This window comes from Gavialis gangeticus, unplaced genomic scaffold (assembly GCF_001723915.1).
Source record: "Gavialis gangeticus isolate Ggan-Ray unplaced genomic scaffold, GavGan_comp1, whole genome shotgun sequence".
Taxonomy (NCBI): domain Eukaryota; kingdom Metazoa; phylum Chordata; order Crocodylia; family Gavialidae; genus Gavialis; species Gavialis gangeticus.
Window position 1 is genome coordinate 1753827 of NW_017728995.1, and position 21019 is coordinate 1774845.

Sequence of the window (21019 nt, forward strand, 5' to 3'; positions counted from 1 at the left end):
GTTGATTGACGAAGGGTGTTTGTGCCTAAAAGCTTGCTAAGAACATTTTTTCCAACTATTTGTGTCAGTCTAATAAAAGAGATCAGATTTACCCAACAAACATTTTTTTGTCTACGCTCTTAGACCAACATGACTACAACTTACACCCCTATTTCCTGAGTAAACATTCATGGCAGGGCGATTTGGAGGAACTCTGTCTAGCCAGTGATGGCACAAAAATTAAGCCTCTGTGATATGGTATGCTAAACCTGTAAAATTCTAATATGTCCCTGAGTTGCGTAAGAGAGAATCAGTCTCTTTATGCTGCACTTTTGTCTTTCAGGGCTCATGCAGGACAGGATGAGAATGGATGGGTTCTGTTAGCTCAAGGATTATATTAGTTGTGCAAGCCTGTGGGTTTTGGGGGTGGAGAATGGCTTGGTAACCATATAAAGGACTTGTTTGAAAGCAAGCAACATATAGTCAACCAGTTAGCAAAGAATCTGTTTGCGGATTAGATGCAGTATACTATTGCCATTGTTTAGTGAACTTGTGGCCTTGTTTTTGCTTTAATGTTACAGTAAACATTTTTACATTGCTTTGGAGATTCATTGCATTGCTCTTTGGAGAGTCCAAGTACTGTATTAACTTTTGTCCGTGAAGACCATATGCCTATCAGACAGATAAAGGGGCATTATTGCTTTCATGTTACTGATTGGGAAAGAGAAACTGAGGTGCAGAGGGCTCCGTTCTTTGTTCTGCTTTGGTCCTTCTTTTCCACTTTACTGGAACAGTGAGGCCATAAAGCAAGCAAAACTTATGGAGGGGAAGAAGGCCCAAAAATTTGAGCATACTATCACTTCCTCTTTCCATTTAAAAAAAAGTCTCTAAAACATAGGATCGTGGGCAACCAGAGGTGAAGTAAACACTTCAGAAGCAAAAGCAGCCAGACATTAACTTTTAGCCACTTCTGTTACTTGCCTACATCAATGCTGTTGGGAGCCAGAGTACAGAGTTGATTTGGGCAGTTAAGACATGTCTACTGGGTCCAGTGCTGTGCCATGTGCAGATACCTGTGTTAATTTGTCTTAGCAGGATCAGTTAGGCAGGGCAGAGCATTGTGCTAAGGCATTTAATGTTTCTTGTTATATCTGAGATAGTTGGAATATGGCACTGCATTGTTCTGTGTAGACTTACCCTAATGAACAGAATACATGCCCACCTGGGGGGGGGGGGGGCAAATCTTGGACCAAGTTCTGCCACTTTGAACTAGTCTACATGTACTGAACTTCTGGTGTTATGAGTGTAGACCAGTTTTATGTGGCAAGCTTTTCTGTTCTGTTATGCATATATATCAGTTTCTGATCACTTATACCCATAAGTGTAATGTCTACCTGACCTAGGTGATGTGCCTCAGGTCATTCACAGAAAGTGGCAAAATGCAGTTTCTTATGCTTCCCTCCCTTCCCCACCTCTCTGCACCTCTGACTTGCAATTCTTTAATATGTCCTATAACTAATCAATGTGGGTCTTCTTTCCCAGTTATTTGCTGAGAAAATTAAGTGTCTTCAGTGATGCTTTGCTGAATTCTGGTTAAATGACTTGCTTTTAAATGTTGCTGTTGATAATAAATACACCCAAACAGGGAGCACCATAAACTTTTCTCAATTAATGCATACTTCACAGAACTGTTTTGTATTTACCTGATAGTTTCTTGTATGACACATTGAACCCCATTCTTCTTGTTGCTTTTGACTTTCCGCTGAAATGGTTTTCAGGAGGCACACTGGCAACAATGAACCTGGAGATTAGCCTGGGCTGTACTACCCTCAACTTCTGAAAAATACAGGAAATGTGTGTGTGGGTTTTTTGTTTTTTGTTTTTAAATTGAGAATAAACAGAAGCTTTAGTATAATGACGCCATCATGCAGCAGTTCAGAAAGACAGTGATCACGGAATGCTAACAGCTGATTGTCTGAAGGCTGCATAAGAATGTTTTCACTTAAACATTCACTAGTTCTTTACTTCTAGGAATGTAGGAATATGGAAATGGGATGAATCTCCTGGGTTATCAAGTCTATTCCCTTGCTATCACAGACAATGTCATCACGTAATCCTCTCTATACATTTTCAGGATCTACCATAAAACTTCTTTGCTCCCACTACTCCCATTGGAAAGCTGGTACATCCCCTCACTGTTCTGACTTTTAGAAACTCACTTCTGGTTTTGAGCCTAAATTTATTTATGTTCAGTTACTATCCATTTTTTTCTTTTGCCAACGTTGTCCTCTAGCTTATGTAACCCTCCTTCCTCTATTTTGGTTACAGAGAGGTGCACTATTTAGGAGTAGTCATATCTGTTCTCAGCCATTGTTTTGCTAGTGTAAACAAGCAGTGTTCCTTAAGTCTTCACATCTAAAACAGGTTTACTATTTCTTTGATCATCTTAGTAGCCTTTCCCTGCACCTGTATAATTGTGAGAGAGTGATGATTAGAGCTTTGTACAATTTTCCCAACAAAGTTTTATCATAGCCTTATTTTCTGGTACCATTACTTCCCTACTTCAACTGAAAATAGCATAGCTAATGTGTCCTAGGTTTTCATTTGCCTTTTTTGTGAACTTATCACTTTGGCTTATAGGGACCCTCCTGTGCTCAGCCTGTGTATCTTAGATCTTCACTAGTTAAAGGTCAGTGAAATTTTTGTTGTACCCCTAATGAACTTACACTAATGGATTTTACCCCATTTCAATTGTTCTAGTTCTCAAAATCATCTAATTTTTCCTCTGTAGTATCCTAGTGCTCCTGCTTACTGACTATTTTCCAACTTCATCTGTTCCTGATGACAGTATTAAATAAGATCAATTCTAAGACCAGTACTTAAACTCTACTAGCAACCACCTTCCAGTTCAGTAGTTTCCCTTTCAGCACTACCTAGTGTTCTCTCCTGCAGCTAGTTTCTAAGTCTCCTTACATTTCTTATTTTAATCCTTATCTTTTCTAATTTTCTCTTCTAGTACCAGATCATATGTTTTAAGTGCAATCTAGATAGATTAGTCTTATCCCATTTTCCCCATCTACAAAGTCCAGGTTTTTATTTAAATAAAGTCCATGATCTACATTTGTTAAAAGGGACATGAAACATGAGTTTACCTCCATTTACTTAAGTGATCTTTCCTAAAACCTTGCATGCAACTACATTAAACTAATGGGCTAGGGACAGAAATTACACACAAAGTAGTATAACTGATCAGATACCAGTTCAAAGCTGTAACACAACAGAAGTTCAGTGCATATAAACCACTTTCAAAATGGCTGAAATCAGATAAAGTTGGATAGATGTAGTAGTATCAGATTTAGCTGATTTAGGTTGAATCAGTTTATTGAACTTCTTTCCCAGATCATGAGGCTGTAGTTGCCCTGATTTACTTTTTTTTCCTTTTTTATAGTTTATTAATGGATCCAACTTACCAAATAACAGATTTAACATTCAAGGTAGATTCACTCCCCTAAAACATGACTTTTTTCAGTTCTTGGAGGTAGGTAACAAATTTCATATCTCTAGCCCTGAATTCCAACTCCACCACTTGTTTAAAAGTTCTGTATGAGGGTATGGATTAATTTACAAATGGTAGCTAGACTTAACTACCTCATTTTGCTTAGTCCTCATGTACTAAATATTAAAATGCAGTTTGTTGCTAGCCTAATGACTCTTTTCCTTTCTTAGGGGCAGCCACTGCAACAGAGCAGCTTCTTTAAGATACAGTAATTGGTTTTCTACCGAGCCCTTGCTAGCTTAAGTTGTTGTACCTGAGTTACTGGCTTCACTAATTATGTTTTATCCCTGCTGATTGAATAAATAAATATTTGCTCCTCCCCCTCCCCCAGAAGTTGCATTGTGCCAAAACAAACCAAAAGAAAATGAGCACGAAACTTAAAAAATCTGCAATAATTCATGTTAAGTGACTGCATAAAGAATTCACACTATATTATATATAAAATAAAAAGGTATGCTGTGGTTGTGCATTCAACTTTTGAATTAAAAATAAAGATGCATCACTTAAGATCTGTACAATTTTAAATTCAAGAGTTGAATGCACAACCAAAGCATACATTTGTGATTTTATATGTAGTACACTGTGTGTAAATTCTTTATGAAGTCACTTTAATGTATGAAGTATTGCAGATTTTTAAGTTTCTTGCTCATTTTCTTTTGGTTTGTATTGACAGCTACACACTACAAAATCCACATCATACTGTTTTGACACTGAATGTGTTGATATATGCATCCAAGATGAATTAGCAAAAAAAAAAAAAAAAAGTCTTCACAAATTGTAGTATAGGATAATTATTGTTTTGTTTACTAGAGTATGCAGGTGTAATAGACTCTACCCTCTTGGGTCTTTTTGCCTACAGTACAATAGGAAATCATAACAAGACAACATTTTAGTATTTAGAAGTAATGACTGCAGTGTCTGCCTCGCATGTTAAATGATTCTTGAAATCACAGAGAATGAAATCAGTGACACTCCCAACCCCAGTCTTGCCTGTTTTTGATGTAATTCAGAATAACACTGTTTTTTTGCATGTTTTTCACCCTTTACCATGAAATTCCGGTAAATATATTTTAAACTACCACTAGATGGTAGTAAAGAAGATACTACCTCCCCCCACCCCCCGCCATGTTTTAGGTGTTGTAGTCTGCATTTTAAATGCTTCTGCATTTTAAATGAATTCTTAATATCTGGGACAATATGTTCAAGTAAAAATTGAGGTCTAGGTTGGGGTATTAAATGAAATGAGATTACATGGTGGGCAAGCATTCTAGGTTTGTCCTAGGGCACGTAGATGACAACCCCAATAATTCTAGGGTCCAAGGGAACATTACTACTGACAAGATGTTCACTGTTAATCTATCACTACTGTCCTTGGTCCAGTAGGCTCTCAGATAAAAAAGTATAGATAATTTTGTATGAAGATTTTATGATTTCTGAATGGTGTCATCATTTGTACACTAATGAAGTACTAAATGCATGGCTTTCTAAATTTCCTTTAGAAAGGAAAGGCTCCTCTTGTGGTTTTCCAAAGGCTCTTTGCTTTGCTTTCCAAAGGTCATATATAAGCCAAAGAAGAACATTAATTTTCTCATAGACATTAGGGCTGGAAGGGACCTTGGAAGGTCATCGAGTCCAGCCCCCCGCCCAAAGGGCAGGAAGTCATAGGATCCCAGCAAGATACACATCCATGGGATCCATGGGTCATAGGATCCCAGCAAGATACACATCCAATTTACTCTTGAAGGTGTTCAGAGTAGGTTCTTGAACCACCTCTGATGGCAGGCTGTTCCAGACTTTGGGGGCTCGGACAGTAAAGAAATTCTTCCTTATGTCCAGCCTGAAACGGTCTCGCAGTAGTTTATGACCGTTCGACCTCATCATCCCTTGGGGCGCTCTGGTGAACAAATGTTCCCCCAGATCCTGGTGATCACCCCTGATAAACTTATAGGTGGCCATCAGATCACCCCTGAGCCTGCACTTTTCCAGGCTAAAGAGCCCCATGGCTCTCAGCCTGTTGTCGTAAGGTCTGTTTTCCTGACCTCTGATCATGCGCGTGGCTCTTCTCTGGACTCTCTCTTAAGATTCTAAGTGGCTGGAAACTGTCCGGTGTCATGCCTCGGGCCGTATTGTGACTAAGAGAAAGAAAAAACCTCCCAGGCAAAGCACTATCCCCATCTCTCCTGCCATGTCTTGGTGAAATAATATTTAGGAGGGGTTCAGTGTGGAATAATATGGGTCCCTGTCCGGGCTTTACTCACGGTGCCACTGAAGCTTTCATGGGCCTCTGCCATCCCTACACCCTGGCCATTCGCCAGCCGCTGATGATGATGTTTTGTGATCCTTAACTGTTGATGCTGGCTGCAATGTGGTTAGCCTTAATTCCTGTGGTGTTTTGTTCTCTTCAGGTGTAATTCCCTTATCCAAAATTGCTCTCCTTTCTCCCGGCAGATCAGTGAGGATTGCTGCGTCCTTTTTTGCTAGACTTGTATCTCTGGTCTTTTTACTTCTTTTACAATTATGTAAGAAATAAAGAAAATATTGCTACTAAACACAAATTTGTGACATTCTCTATTTTAAGCATCTTCTAACTATCTCTAATGTATAGAACCTTGCGGCTCTTTCTCTCTCTTATTCTTGATTGAAATAGACCCACTCCAGGGTCCTGCCTTCCCCAATGCTCCTATTCCGGGTCAGGCTCCTGCTTCTGGGCTCTAGCTGCTGGGAGCCTGCTTCCCTGCCTCCTCTTTCTCTGGTACCCTCAGTGCCTTTTAAATCTCCTGCAGTGGCTCACCGGGCTGATGTCACAGCCACGCACCACCCATCTGAGCCCAGAGAAAACTCATAAAGTGGCATGGCGGTATCGTGCATGGTTCCTGCATGGGTTTCTGTTCAGGTTAGTACTGAGCCCCTCCCCTGACTTGGGTTTCCTCCAGACCAGGTTGGAGTGGGCTCTGGTGGTTTGGGCAACAGATTGAACTGCAGGCTCGAGCCACCACACTGGTAACACCTTCAGGATAAATTCCTGGTTAGGAGAATTATTTATTAGAACCAAACTTTATGCTTCTTCTGTTATTTGCTGCCTCTCTTTGGACAGGGTATGGATCCTTAACTGGGGCCTCAGAGACCTAGCAACAATAACTTTAAATGCCACACAAGAAATAGACAGAATGCTGGCTTTTTACTTTTATTATATCAGATATTTACACATGAGGAAGAGCAGAGAATTACCCATGAAGAGCAAGGAACATGGTCTCCTTTTTACAGGAAGCCATTTATTGACATATGTTTTGAATATCAGTGTCCTTGTTTCCTCAATTTGTTGAATAAATTGTTGTTGCATGAGGATGCTTCTTAAATTTCCCTCAATTTATTCTTTTAATTTGCATTATTCCGTATTCTCTCTGCTTCTTGGTAAAGACAGCCAAATGGCAGACCAGGTTTTACTTTAAGCAGAGGTAGAAGCACCAACCCTACAATTAAATTCTTAAGCTCCTACTCATTTTGGACCAAATTCTAATATGCTTACTTTTGTTGGGACACTATATTCCAATGTCCTATCAGCGTGGCTATTCACATTGCAGCTTAGTCATGCTCTGTTGCCTTAGTTAGACCAGTGGCTCTCAACCTTTCTGGACTCCAGGCACTCCTCCCTAACTTCTGTGAATTGTGTAGCACCCAGTTTCAAAAACTAATTCATTTATTGCAGTGTATATCTCATTGCAGTGGGATGGGGGATTGTCCAGCCTGAGCCTGAACACTGGGGGATTATCCAACCTGAATGTGGCTTATTTACGTATGTCCCTGTCAGACCTTACTTTGTAAAGTGAACAAATGTTGGTTGACTTAGTGCCATTTGGCTTAGTGGAACAGTTAGATGGTAGGGCAAAAAACCTGTTTGGACTTCTCCTTATCTGCCTAGCTGGGACTTGCCACTAGAGGCTTGCGGAGTAGGAACAGGATTAGGCACTAGAGACGGGACTAGTCTTGCTACTTCTGGGCAGAGCGAGTGCTGCAGCCCTGGCGCCTCCTGATGCCACTTGGACTGACTCTGCTTCCGGCTCTAGCAAGCTAGTTTGAGGGGGAGGGAGGGGATGGGGAGGGAGGAAACACCTCCCTGATGCTGCTCACATTGACTGCTCTTAGCTTGGCTCCAGGAGCAGAGCCTGTAGTTGAAGGGGAGGGACAACTCGGGCAACTGTTTTAATAAGATGACCAAGCTCTGCTTTAAAACTAGATTGGTTTCCTGTCTGTATTATTCCTAATGGGAAACTGCTTCAGAAGCTGACAGAAGCCTTCTAATTTCCTCCTTCCCTTCATGTGTTTAAATTACCTCTTTTTTGTCCTGGATAAATAGTCTACATTTTTGCATGGAGGTAACTGGCACCTTTTAGACTAGAAGCAGCCAAACAGCTGTTTACTTACTGATTCAACATAGACAACCACTTTTATCATGCTAGGGACTTTCCTATAAACCACAGATTTATGACAGTCTTACCTATTTCTTCCTACTTTCCCCACCCAGCCAGACCCAGAGCATGGGTGTAGCTGAGGGGAATTGAAAGCTGGGGAGGACTGAGCCAGATCTGTGGGTCTGGCTAACCAAGGAAAGCACGACAATTGTCATAAAGCAGTAGAGTTCATTACCACCTTTTGTTGCGCAACAAAGACTATCAATATCTATTTGCTCAGTATTTGTGCTACCATAAAAAAATTAATGGCAGTACAAATGAGACATTGGGCAGTGTCTGTTTCCATCCTAATAAGTGATCTGCAGTTAAGTGTGAGTATGTGGGGGTAAACCAATCCCTTTGTAATATGAGCAGCTGCACTGCATGGACCTGTCTGAGTTACTATTCCTTCACTTTTCTGTATTTCTTAGTGTTTATTCTTAGGGCTATGGGGGAACATTGCCATGGCTTTTTGGTGACGAATTCTGAACCACTCTGATTCTCTCCCAGTGAACTGTGGGAAAACTTGTTTGTCCTTCTGTGGGCAGGTTCTGGAGGACAGTCAACACTCAAGTAACTTGGCCTGTTTCCTCACTGCAAAATGTAAAAAGCGTTGCCAGCCCAAGACGGTTCAGAACCTGTGCTCTAATTGTACCAGGTAGCCCCTACCTTGCATTAGAAGCATCACTAAACTTGCCTCAGAAGGAAGATTTTGTCTATGGATGGATGCAGAATTAAGAGTTGCACCCAGCTATGGGAACCCTGCAGTATAGCTATGCTGTTACACTGACCTCCTCCCTTGGAGCTTTACTACTGTGGTAGTTGAGAAGCCAAATAAATTTAACTGTGCTAGATACTGTATGAACGTATGCTAAAAAGATAATCCCAGTCACAAAACTGCTTTTCTGTTTAGAGTTTTAAGGTAATGGTTCAAAAGTATGTCTGCTAAGTGAGAGCACATCTTTGGAGTTGGACAGTTCTGAGATAATTCTGAATTCTCTCTAAGTGAAGTCTCCCCATCAGTCTTCTGCAGAGATGGTGTAGCATCCTGTGAAATCTTGTCAAGCTAATGGGTGTTAATCAAGACAGGCAAGGCAATTGTAATAGCATATGTTACTTAATAAAGAGGGTTGGGTTGATGAACAACCCCTCTTGGGTTATCTCAGGGTCAAACTTATTGTATCTCTGGACTTGGAAAAACCTCACAGTGATGACATAGTCCATCTCACAGGAAATATCAGATCCTGAGAGGAAAATTTGTACTCCCTTGAAATTCATATTACTGCTCCATGTATTGTTTTCCTTTGGCATGGGGAAACAAACTCTCCCCTTTCTTTTTTCCCTCTAGCAAAGGGAGAGAGACCTCTAGGTTTTGCAAAATTTTATCAAATTGGTGATGGCTTCATTAACTCTGAGAAGTCACTTTTTTGTTGCCTGTAAATACTGTTTCCGTTATGGAAAAGACTGACCTCTAAATATGTCTCATTGCTTGTTCCAGTTAGCCATTTTTTCTTTTCTCCAACCAATTTTATCCAGCTGGGTGTGTCTTAGCTCTTGCCTTTTTAAATTTGTATTTGTGTATAATGTCTTAGCAATTTGTACTGGGGAAGCTCAGAAACACCCAGATGGTCTGTTTTTCCATACTTGTTCAGGCAGGTGTGACATTTAAGGTACAGTAAAAGCTACATCTTTACTCAGTTAGAAATATAATGCAGTAGTTAGCACTTCTGTGGTTTATATGCTTGCTTGCCTTGTGTGGGTTTTTTTTTGCCATCCATTAAAATAAAAAGATGGCAGTTGCAATGCATGTAGGTTAAATACATATTGTTACATAGATGGTGCAACCTTTTGCCACTAATGTTGATAGACTGGTTTATATTCATGATTGATAAAACCTTAGATGATAATTAAATCACAGGTTACATGATACAATTATACAGGGAGAAACTGGATGACTATATGGAATGTCTGATGAGTAAAACATTGGGTTCCTTGACCTGTTTAGATGTAGAAGGGGGAAAAGTTTAGAAATTGTTGAGGGGAAATCTGTGTAACCCTAAATTGTATTACTCCTTTTCCTATCTCTGGTTGCTATTATATTGCTTCTTTGTCTTTCCCAAACTCAGTTGCCCCCCAACTGAAATATGTTTATAGTAAAGTGTAATGTTGTTGATATGACTTTTTGCCAGTTAATCCAGTCATCACCCTAAACTTTGGTAAAGAGCTGAATTAAGAACTTAAATAATGGAAATGTGAGACTGTATATTACATTTACTGTTGTCTAATTGAAATTATTTCTTATTTATCTAAAATAAGCTATTCCTTACATGCAATTTATTGGAAGACACTAATATATAAGGTTTTAAGGGGGAAAACAGCCATAATTGTATTATAATGGCATATGTATGCCTACATCATCAACAGACAGATAAATGATATGTACCAAATCAGTCTTTCCTAACCTATGTGTCTGCCCTTATCTACTGTGCCCCTCTACCAAGGCAAACCTTATTCCCATTCTTCCTCTTAATTTTTTCATCTTCTCCCACTTACCTCTTTTTTTTTCTCTGTGCTACTTTTGTGCATGGAGTGACCTTCTCAGAAGCTGACTAGGCTACCATATTCTTTTTCTTGCTCAGGTCCTTCCCAAAACATCACTATTTCCACACCTGCTACAAGTTGTCTAAATTTATCATGTAAAAATGTATTATATCTGTCAAAATGTTCATGTGTCATGGCTGAGTAAGTGCATGGTTTTATTTCTGCAATCTTTGTTTTCCTTACTCCATGCCTCTCTTGTTTGTTACTTTTATTAGTTGTATTACATGTCACAATACAGTTTGAACTCTTGGAGCAGAGGGCATGCCTTTGTAAGAGTCAGCCCACTTTTGAGAGCTGGATAGATGATTATAAAATCTATCCCATACAGGTATAGTTTGTTGGTTATGGAACTGGCAAAAATATTCCTGTATAAACAAACAACTGTCTCCTTCACTTGGGATAGTTTTGACTAGATTTAACACTAGACAAAAGCATCAGAGTGCATACTAGATATACAGGTTAGAAAATAGATGCTTAACTAGGGACACAAACCCTGTTCTATTTTTTTTATATAGATGTTTTTGGTTTGGGAATTTTTTTGTTTTTGTTTACCACAATCATCACTATTAGATTCACTATTATATAGCATCTAATCATATTCTGGTACTGGAATGAGCATGTTAGCTAATATCTGTTATATGGTGTAAGTTCTTTGAAATATTGAACACATTGCAATCCAGTTCGGCCCAGTCTGTGTAAAGTTCAGCAGAGTGGTGTAACATAAAGTTCTGTAAGTGTTAACTTTACTTTTGGTGAGAATACTACCCCACTGGGGACTATTCTTACTTGATAGGTTTTATGTCAATTTTCAATATAAAAAGGACAGAAAATCTGATCCAGAAAGTAACTTTTTTTCTTTAGGATATGTCTGAACTTGTGTTTCATCACAATATGGAAACAATCTTAGTCATACTTAAAAACAGGAACCACTGCCTGAAGGCAGAAAACATCTTGTCTGCTTCAGTATTTAGTACAAAATCCTCTTCTTGCTCTTCAAGTTCCTCCTCAGCCTTCCCCCAAAATCTAATCTCATCTGTCTCTCTGCTTATCTAACACCAAGCTTCATTCACTATCACCACTGAGCTGGTTTTCCTTCCTGTTCGGTAGCACTAATTTTGTAAGAGCCTGTTTGGATACTGAGGGGGCTAAAAGTTTTTACTTGTAACTTGCTTTTCACATATTGGGCAGGTAGATTGAGTAGTATTTGTAGTACATGTTTTCAACTTTTCTTTTTGTTCACAAAATACTCTCAGCTCAGATTTAACTAAAATCCTTTAAACTGTGTTACAGTGTTAACAATGACTTGCCAAACTGATTGTTTATTGCTGTATCTTCCCAAATATTGGTGTTTACTTGTTCTTCTTCCTGGAGCATCTTTTAAAGAATCTTCTGTTTCTTTGTTTTCTCCTTGCCTTGTTAAAAAGGACATTCAATTTTTTTTTTTTTTTTAGAGGCAAATACTTTTCTTTACAGAGGTGACATAAAAATGGGTAAAGGGGGGTGTGTGCACGTGCGCGCGTGTGTGTGTGCGCACGTGCGCGCGTGTGTGTGTGCGCACGCACATGGGCTTAACCATTACTTAATGTTTATTAAACCTATTCTCAGAGCCTAATTATTTGTGATTTTTATCTTTCTCCTTGAATCTGCATAACAGCTTATCAGTAGTGATGAGATGTTTTATGAGTTGGCAATACCATGTATATTTCCTGACCAGAAAGTGGAAACTCTTGTCATGAGTTGATTTCATTTTTGCCATGCCATGTTCTTTTCAGATACAAGTTGCAATCTGTTCCTCACAAGAGGACCTTTTCTGTACATAAAAGGGCAAGTTTAGAAGCTAAGAGTAAAAGGAGGTCTGTATTATTGTTTGCAGTTCTAGGTTTTGTAGACCTTTAAGTACATGGTGGCACATTGTCTTTGATTTTTTTTTTTTGATCAATACATGTGCATAGATTTACTTTGACCCTTTATCTATTTATTTTTGGTGATGAAATAGATGCATTTCAGAGTATAACTACAGCACAGTCATCTCCTGGAAGACATTCATGTGTAACATCCTTAATCACTGCTGTTCGTGTGATCAGTCTGTTCAGACTAAAGAGCTTACTCAGAGTTTCAAAACTGAGCAGACTCAGCAATGCTTCTCAACTCACCCACTCTAGTACTAGGGCAAAGTAGCTTCTAAAAAGATCCATTGTGTAAGCACATCTGTTTTGTGCTTCATCTGCTATTACAAATGGTCCCAAGAGAATGCTGCTAACAGATCTGTGGGCCAGCATACCACCAGATGGTAGCTGGAAGTGTTTTTTCTGAAGCTGGGGGCAGCACAGGTAGATGATAGTAGGTTGTGTTTGTTCCTGTTTCTCCCCTGAAACTGGTAGGCTGTCTTTAGGCAGTGGGTTCCTTTCAGTTCTTTGATGGCTTCAGTGCAGAGATGAGGAATTGCTTAGGAGACTACTCTTCCCTTTTCTTGAAAAGGAAATGCTATTAACTATATCACTAGTCATGTCTACAGGTTCAGGTAGAAGGGGAACCTGGCTGCAGGCTAACAATCATCTTCAGTCATGCTTTGAGAATCCCTTCTACACCTTTGAGAATACCGATCCTAAATGAACCAGCCATCGTAATTCTAAAGCACTCAACTTTCTCAGCAGATCTTTTGTATATAACAGAAGACTTTGTACTTTTATCAGGAAAATCCTGGCCTCGGGTCCTGGGAATCTCGCTAACTAGGCATTTCTATCCTGTTGATCTGTCCCTGAAATTTCCCACTGTGATCTGCTTTTCTCTTCATTTTTCTTCCTCTGTTGTTCATTTGGCATATTCTGTCAACCTTGAGATTTGTTTGAAATAAGGTTTTTAAAAGATGCTTTTGTGACCCTCTCTGGTTGGTTGGTTGGTTGGTTGGTTGGTTTTTTTTGTTCATTTTCCTGATTCCATCACTGGAATACCTTATTTATTTCCTTACCTTTAAATCCTTTTCTTCAGCCCACTGTACTTCAGTCAGAGTTAAGAAATGCTAGATGAACAGCTGCTTTCATAATGTTAGTTTTGGCTCTTGTGAATTTGTTCTGTATACAGAATATTGTAGACATTTTTAAAGGAAAAAGTATATGACTAAAGACTTTATTGTAGTTTGGACACATTGAAGCTGAGGAAAGATTTTCCAGGCAATCTTGATTCAATTTTAAGCAAATTAACTTTGAACCAAAGTTACTTTATTTTGAAATATTTTCTTTGTATGCATTTCTAAATTTTTATTTAAAAGGGAAAAAGTTTGAGCAAAGTCTCATGTGCTACTGTCACACCCTCTCCCCCAAGAAAGCATGGGAGCAGGCTTTTGAACTCCTTTTTTGGGACAGTGTTATACATCATTTATATTTAAGCTACAGGACTTGCTGCATTAAGTGTAAATTGGAGAAGGGGATGGGATGCCTGGCTCTGGGTCCTATTTCCTCTTTATTATAGCTACTCTGACAGGCATTCTCTGTGTAGTGGCAGCAGCAGCAGCGGTTGCTGATTTGGAGACCCCAAACGCGGCTTTTAAATGTTCACGCCCAGTTGTTCTTTTGGATTGTTGAGAATTTTTCCCAAGGAATACAAATAAGAGATTGGGGAATGAAGATTTGCAGGAGTTACCACAGACAAATCAGGGTGTACATCAATGAGAAAAAGAAAAGATTTTTCTATAAACAGAGTTTTCCTTGTCAAATTTACTCAGGGCTTGTCTATATTATGGTAGTGGTGGGTCTTAGGTAGGATGGGACTGACCATGGCTGGGAAAACCAAGTCATCTCTCCAGTGCACTCGAGACTAAGCACTGGGGACAAACCTGGAGCAACATCATTACTAAACTTCTAGCTCTGCAGCATGTCAGCAGACTTGAATAGGCAGAACATGTTCTGTCTTATCCTCTCTGGGACCCATCAATGACACAACTCAGAGATGCCTTTAAAGTCCTAATGTTAGAAGTGGGATCTTTTCTTGAAAAGCGGTGAGCACATTTTATAAAGGTGTCTTAGAAAGCTTTTAAAAAAGTAGCTTAAAAAAAGTCTCTCTGCTCATTCTCATTAGCTGTTGCCTTTCCTATCAGCAGCTGGTTTGCTATTTCACTTAACTTAGTTGACTTATGAAGGCAGCAGTTGAATAATGTGGAAGATTCTATACAGGCAGTTCTTCTCTGTGCTTTGTGATATCATGAATGTCTCGTTATCAACCCTTCTCCAACTAAAAATATTTCAAACTGTTATATGAATATAGTGTATTTAATTTGACTAGGTTAAGTGTCATGGGCTCTGTTACTATAGCTCTCCTTGCATGACTCTGCCTACTGGCTACTTAGCTCAGTAAGGACGTCCTTTGTAACTGAAGGGGTAGGGACAGACATTCAAAAAGTCAGAGCCTGAATTGATTCAATCTTTGAAGTTTAGTCTAACCTGCAGAGCTTGAACCAACTTGCAAGTGGATAGATTCATAGATTCATAGATGTTAGGGTCAGAAGGGACCTCAATAGATCATCGAGTCCGACCCCCTGCATAGACAGGAAAGTGCTGGGTTCGGATGACCCCAGCCAGATGCCCATCCAACCTCCTCTTGAAGATCCCTAGGGTAGGGGAGAGTACCACCTCCCTTGGAAGCCCATTTCAGACCTTGGCCACTCTAACTGTGAAGAAGTTCCTCCTAATGGCCAGTCTAAATCTGCTGTCTGCTAGCTTATGGCCATTATTTCTTGTGACCCCCAGGGGTGCCTTGGTGAGTAGAGCCTTACCAATTCCCTTCTGTGCCCCCATGATGAATTTATAGGCAGCCACAAGGTTGCCTCTCAACCTTCTCTTGTGGAGGCTGAAGAGGTCCAGGTGCCTTAGTCTCTCCTCGTAGGGCTTGGCCTGCAAGCCCTTAACCATGCAAGTGGCCCTCCTCTGGACCCTCTCCAGGTTATCCACATTCCTCTTGAAGTGTGATGCCCAAAACTGCATGCAGTATTCCAACTGCGGTCTGATCAGCGCCCAATAGAGGGTAAGTATCACTCCTCTTCACTTTTAAATCTAGAAATGCAGGCACAAGCCTGCAGTGGCTCAGGCTAGAAGCCAGGGGGACTAAAGCAGCCCTCCCGTCCCTTCCACAACACTGAGTGGGGGTGGGGGTGGCACATGGCCAGGCCCTGGCAGGACTGTGATTAGGGACAGGTTTAAACCCCAACCCTGCTTGCACAGTCCTAGGCTTTTCCTGGCTCATTGCTCCAGGGGCAGGAGTGTTTGTTGCCAGACCTCATCCCCTGGCTAGCACTCTAAGGCGAAGGGGGAGGGATTATGCAGTGCATGCATCTGTTGATGATACTGAGGTTTTCAGTCACCCTGTCCCTTCTTCTTCATACTGTCTACCACAAACCGGACAGGCAAGCAAGTCAGCAGGGAGCTGATAACACAAAGATTATCACAGCCCATCAAGAAAACAAAAGCCTCTCTCATTAGTTCAAGCTTTTCTAAAAAATCTTTTCCCTAGGATGGAATGGAGGGAAATTTACCAGCTGACCTGTTGATTAGTTCTAAAAAGCCCTAAGCAGACACTGTTCTCTCTGCTTTTGTCCCAGTGAAATTAGATACCCGCACACATGCATAGACACCTTTCAGCATTAGTTAGCAGGTGGTGATGTGACTGTGACCAGATGCTGGCTGGGGTCTGTGCTCTGGGAGAGGAGAGGGAAGGCAGAGCAGGGGATTCCTGTTTGAGAGGCAAGGGGGGGGGGGGGGGGGAAAGCCAGGCAGATGCTGCTGTGCCTGCAGTCTCCAACTCCTCAGCCAGCCTGAGCAGTGATAGTGCTCCAGCGAGGGAGGAGAGGAGCAGGGCCAGCCCTGCTCTCTAGAGCAGACAGCACAGTCCAGCCCAGGGCTGAAAAGCATGCTGGGATGCTGGGGGAGTCTGTTTTAACTTAAACCAGGAAGGGGTCTGGGACAGGTTCCATAAACTGGCTTGACCCAACCCAGTTAAGTCTTACGACATTCAACCAGGTTTATCTTAAACCAATTTCAGCCATTTTGAAAATGATTTATGTGCACTGAACTTATGTTCTGTTACAGGTTTAAACCAGTTTCTGATCACTTAACCTGGTTTATGTGCAACTTCTGTCCCTAGCCTAAATGGCTTTGCAGGTAATTCTCTTCACAAAATAGAAATTCAAAGTCTTTAGTGAGAGGAAGGAAATTTCCCCTGTTGGCGTGATCACATAATTTTACTAAATGTATTTTTTGTCCTCTGCCTATGTGTATTTTCTTTTTCTGTATGTATTATTTGGTGCCCTATTCAATCCTTTGTACAGGTAGGATCACCTGACTTCCTGGTTTACATGGAGCATCTGGCTGTTGATGTACTACTGTTCTGTCTTTGTGCTTATATTCATGATGAGATAAAATTCACTTTAGTACACTTCCTCCATTCTGGCTCCACTTTATTTATGTAGAAGGAATTTAAAGGATTCAGTGCCTCATGTTACACTGATTTCAGAATGACTTTCTACTTCACTTGTATGTCTATTAGGTAGGCTGTTCCAAGCCCAAAGTGCCTGCAGAGCTTTGGAACAGCCCAGGTGTTGCGTGCTAGTGCATGAATGGTTGCCTTGTGCAGGTGTTGAATGAGCTGCCTTCCCCTAAAGGCAAGCACCAGTAGCCAGGGGGTGTATACTGGGAATGAGACTGCAAGGTGTTGGGAAAAAGCAAACTGTAAGAATAGGAAGAAGTTGGAGGAGGAGGAATGCAGATGTACAAACAGGCTGTAGGAGGGAGCAAGGCAGTCCAACATTTGATAGTCCCCCCTGTCAGAGTCCACATCTCTGAGGCAAACAGATGCTTTCTGTTTCTAAAATCTTACCATGTCAGCCTCTTCCCCGCATACCTGTTTCATTTCCTTACTAGCAGACTCCTTTAGCCTTGGAAACCCATTTACTTATAGAAGCAAAGTGACGGCCTTACACCCAAACAAGACCACCTCTTCAGCAGGCTACTCCTGTTTCAGCTTCTACACAGCCTCCTGAACCACATAGGGTGGCATGCTGAAGATTACCAATGGGAGAAGTAGCAGGGAGATCCACATTATAAATAAAACTGAAAAAATGAATTCATGTTCTCTGTTAGCCCCAAGACTAAAATGATACAAGAAAATACTTGTTTGGAGTTGTAGTTATAGAGATGTACTAAAGTTGCTCATATAACCTGGTGGGTGCAGTTCTGAACATGTAGTGTCAGAGGATCAGTGTTTGTAACAAGACTCCAGGTGTAATTTTTTTAAAAGAAGTTCCTAAAACCTCTATCATTGGAAAATAAATCCAGACCTACTTACAACAAGACCAAACACACATCATGGGAAAGTGGTGCTGATGACCAGAGTACATACTATATAGTATACCAGACTATACTGTATAGTAAATCAGTGCTCATTTTTAAAATCTAAAACTGATTTATTGTTACAGTTGAATCTTCCTTGGTAACTGAGTGTCAGATAATTATTAAATGATGTGGCTTTTGACAATATCTTCTGGACTTCCTGAACTTTGATCAAAAGTACAGCTCATGTGCTTTGTAAGTTGTTTGTTAAAAGCTATGTGGTTCTTCCAGTGAACCTGACAAGTTTTAACATGATTTCAGGGGAGTTTGAAGGAAGGTAGCCCTTATGCTGTACAAGTACATTGAAAAAGAGAGTGAAAGAGATTGAGCTTAAACATTTTCTAATATATTTGACAATTAGTTGTTTCTGCTTAATATGAGCTACTTCACATTTAAGAAGCAACATTTGTTATTAAGGCTCTGAACTTTTATGTTTGTGGACATACCTTAAGAGAAACTACTAATAGCTTCTTATCTTTTGAAAACAGAAATTACCCTACATTAAATTTTGAATAGATTGAAGAGTAATAAAAGCCTGTTAATGGCAAACCTTCGGCCTGTTTCATTAACATGATTTCTAATTTATGATTCTAAGTACTTTTAAACAGCAGTATTTTAACCTTCATTCTCCATCTGCTTAACAGTAGTTAAGAACAAGGTGAGTTATACAACAACTTATCAGACCCTTTTAAGATCATTAAAAATGTACTTACTTGTCATCATTCTTGCTGTCCATTCGTTGCTCTGCCACATCTCCAGAATGCATTAAATTCCACAAGCATGTGCTTTGTAACTAATTCAGGCATAAAAGTATAACTTGCAATAACAAGAGAGAAAACATCACTGGAAACGGAGATTTCTCACTTTTGCTTGTTTTTTGTGGCATTCAATCAAAGTCAAAATTCTCTCAACTGGGAGCAACTGGAGCAACTAGCTTTCTCATTACTGAATGACTCATGCTAGTGTAGGTGATATCTTCAAATGTAGTGTTCACTTCCTGGGTCTTCAGTAATACTAAGGCGAAAGAAGCAGACAGTGATTCACCTGAAGAGGCGGATTCATGTCTTTAAAGGCAGAGATGTTAATGTAGGAGATATTGTGAAGAGGCTGAAAGCATGCTTTGTATTCAGTCATCCTGTGCCAACCCTGCAACCCCAGAAACTGGCACAAGAAGCAAGGGGGAGTTCCCACTTTTATACATAAAATCATAGGGGATAGGGTCACAGCTTCTAGGCTGAACCACTGCAGGCATGTGCCGACATTTCTTCAGTCCAGAGGGGGTTGTCTGTATAGTTACAAACCGGTTCAGCCTAGCCAGGTTAGACTAACCTGCAAAGACTGAATCAATTCAGGTGCAAACTGAATGTCTGTCCCTAGCCAAAGTGGCTGAAACTGGTTTGAGATGAACCTGGTTGGATGTAGTATCACGCTTAACTGATTTTGGTCAAACTGGATTATGAAATTTCTGTCCCAGAAACCCCTTCCTGGTTTAAGTTATATCACAATCACCCAGCATTTTGCAGCCCTGGGTTGGGTTGGGTTGTCTGCTCCAGAGAGCAGGGCTGGCCCTGCCCCTCTCCTCTCTAGTTGGAACAGTGAGGACTGGTGGACAAAGGGGTGAGGGAGGGCAAGCCTGGCTGGGGATGCAATCTAGTCTATGGGGGGGGGGGTGTACTGCACCCCCCCGGCAGACCCCAGCTGGGGTTAGGGGCCAGGGTGGGGGACTAAACACCTCTTCCCCCACTCAAATGTACTGCTAGCTGCAACTCTGTGGACTACAAATCGCAGAGGCACCAGGAAGAGGAAGTGATGAGCAACTCTGAAGAGTCCTGCTGCTGTAATTCTGGGTTGCAAATCCCAGAGACCTTGGGGGCAGCAGGAAGAGGAAGTGAACACAGCTAGAGAACTGTGTTTTAGCATCTCCCCCCACCCCCCGGCTTCTAGCCTGAGCCACTGCAGGCATATGGCTTCATTTTCTGTATCAAAGGTAAATGTCTGTTCACTTGTTTCAGTTTAATCTGTACCACTTAGACTAATCTGCAAAGACTGAATCGATTCAGCCTCGGGCTTTTTGACTGTGTGTACCTAGCCCAAGAGTTTGTAGTCAATTAACACAGCTCTTCAGACTGCTCCCTCATTCCTCCTGTTTCACACATTACATTTACAATATAATACCATTTGTTTCAGTTAATAGCATTTAATAGTTGGAAACAAGTAGGAATTTAATACAATGCTCTGAAACCTTGTGCTGGACTGATGTAAATCTGTCTTCTGTTGGTCAAAACCATTATACTACCTGCTTATTTCCTTAACTTTATTTATATTTAGATATCTTGAATGTTGTGTTCTGATCAGATATTCTTTTCTAAATAATACTGAATGAAACCATGTTACACAATTTTTTTGTGTACAGTGAAAGATTTTAATTGAAATAACCATAATCTTGGCTCATTTTGTGCTTCTTGCTACTAGGAGGGTAGTGCTGTAGACATGAATTATACTTTCACTTTTTCCATTGCAGGCAGGAAGATTTGGATATGCATTTCTTTAAATAGTGAGGTGGTGGTTGCCGTTGCATGAGTGAATCTGAAAGAGAGTTAACACAGAACAAAATTTATTTCAAGCCAATGGAGGAAGAAGGGAATAATTTCTTCAGCCTTCTAAGAGATCCAAAAAAATAAAAACCTGCTCTTTTTTTTTTTTTTTTTTTTTTTGGAAGCTGTCCACAGTAACCCCAAAGCCCAGTCTACCACTGGAAGTTGCCTTTGCCCTTGTGAGTTCTTGCAAGGGGTGTGTGGGTGTCTGTGTGTGCATTCTTGAGCTCTTCTTCCTCAAAAGTATTCATGAAAAAATTCAGAGGCAGGTAGACTTCATTACATGTGCCCAGGATTAGGTGGAGAGCACAACAGCTTTACTTGAAAGTTTATGCATTTTTCTTGGACTTAGGCAGCTAAATTTATTAGTACAGATGTCTTTTAAGCAGGTGGCTAATAGTATCACTTTTTTTCCAAGAAGGCAAAGTAGGATGTCTGCTTAAGATACCTAACTAAAGAAGGGAA

The 21019-nt window shown here is 40.5% G+C and overlaps 2 protein-coding genes across 5 annotated transcripts in view; one reads left to right on the forward strand and one right to left on the reverse strand.

The window, feature by feature from the left end:
- The window catches only part of GPR87 (G protein-coupled receptor 87), a 27437-nt gene extending 8260 nt beyond the window's left edge, over positions 1 to 19177 (reverse strand). The window contains exons 1-2 of the mRNA XM_019503142.1: positions 18674 to 19177; positions 1683 to 1815 (exon numbers count right to left, since the gene is read on the reverse strand). Of these exons, the coding sequence (XP_019358687.1) occupies positions 1683 to 1716 (34 nt within the window). The 5' untranslated portion in view covers positions 1717 to 1815; positions 18674 to 19177. The remainder of the gene's footprint in view (positions 1 to 1682; positions 1816 to 18673) is intronic.
- MED12L (mediator complex subunit 12 like) overlaps positions 1 to 21019 on the forward strand; it is a 412540-nt gene that overhangs the window by 242283 nt on the left and 149238 nt on the right. The gene's annotated exons all lie outside the window — the stretch shown is intronic.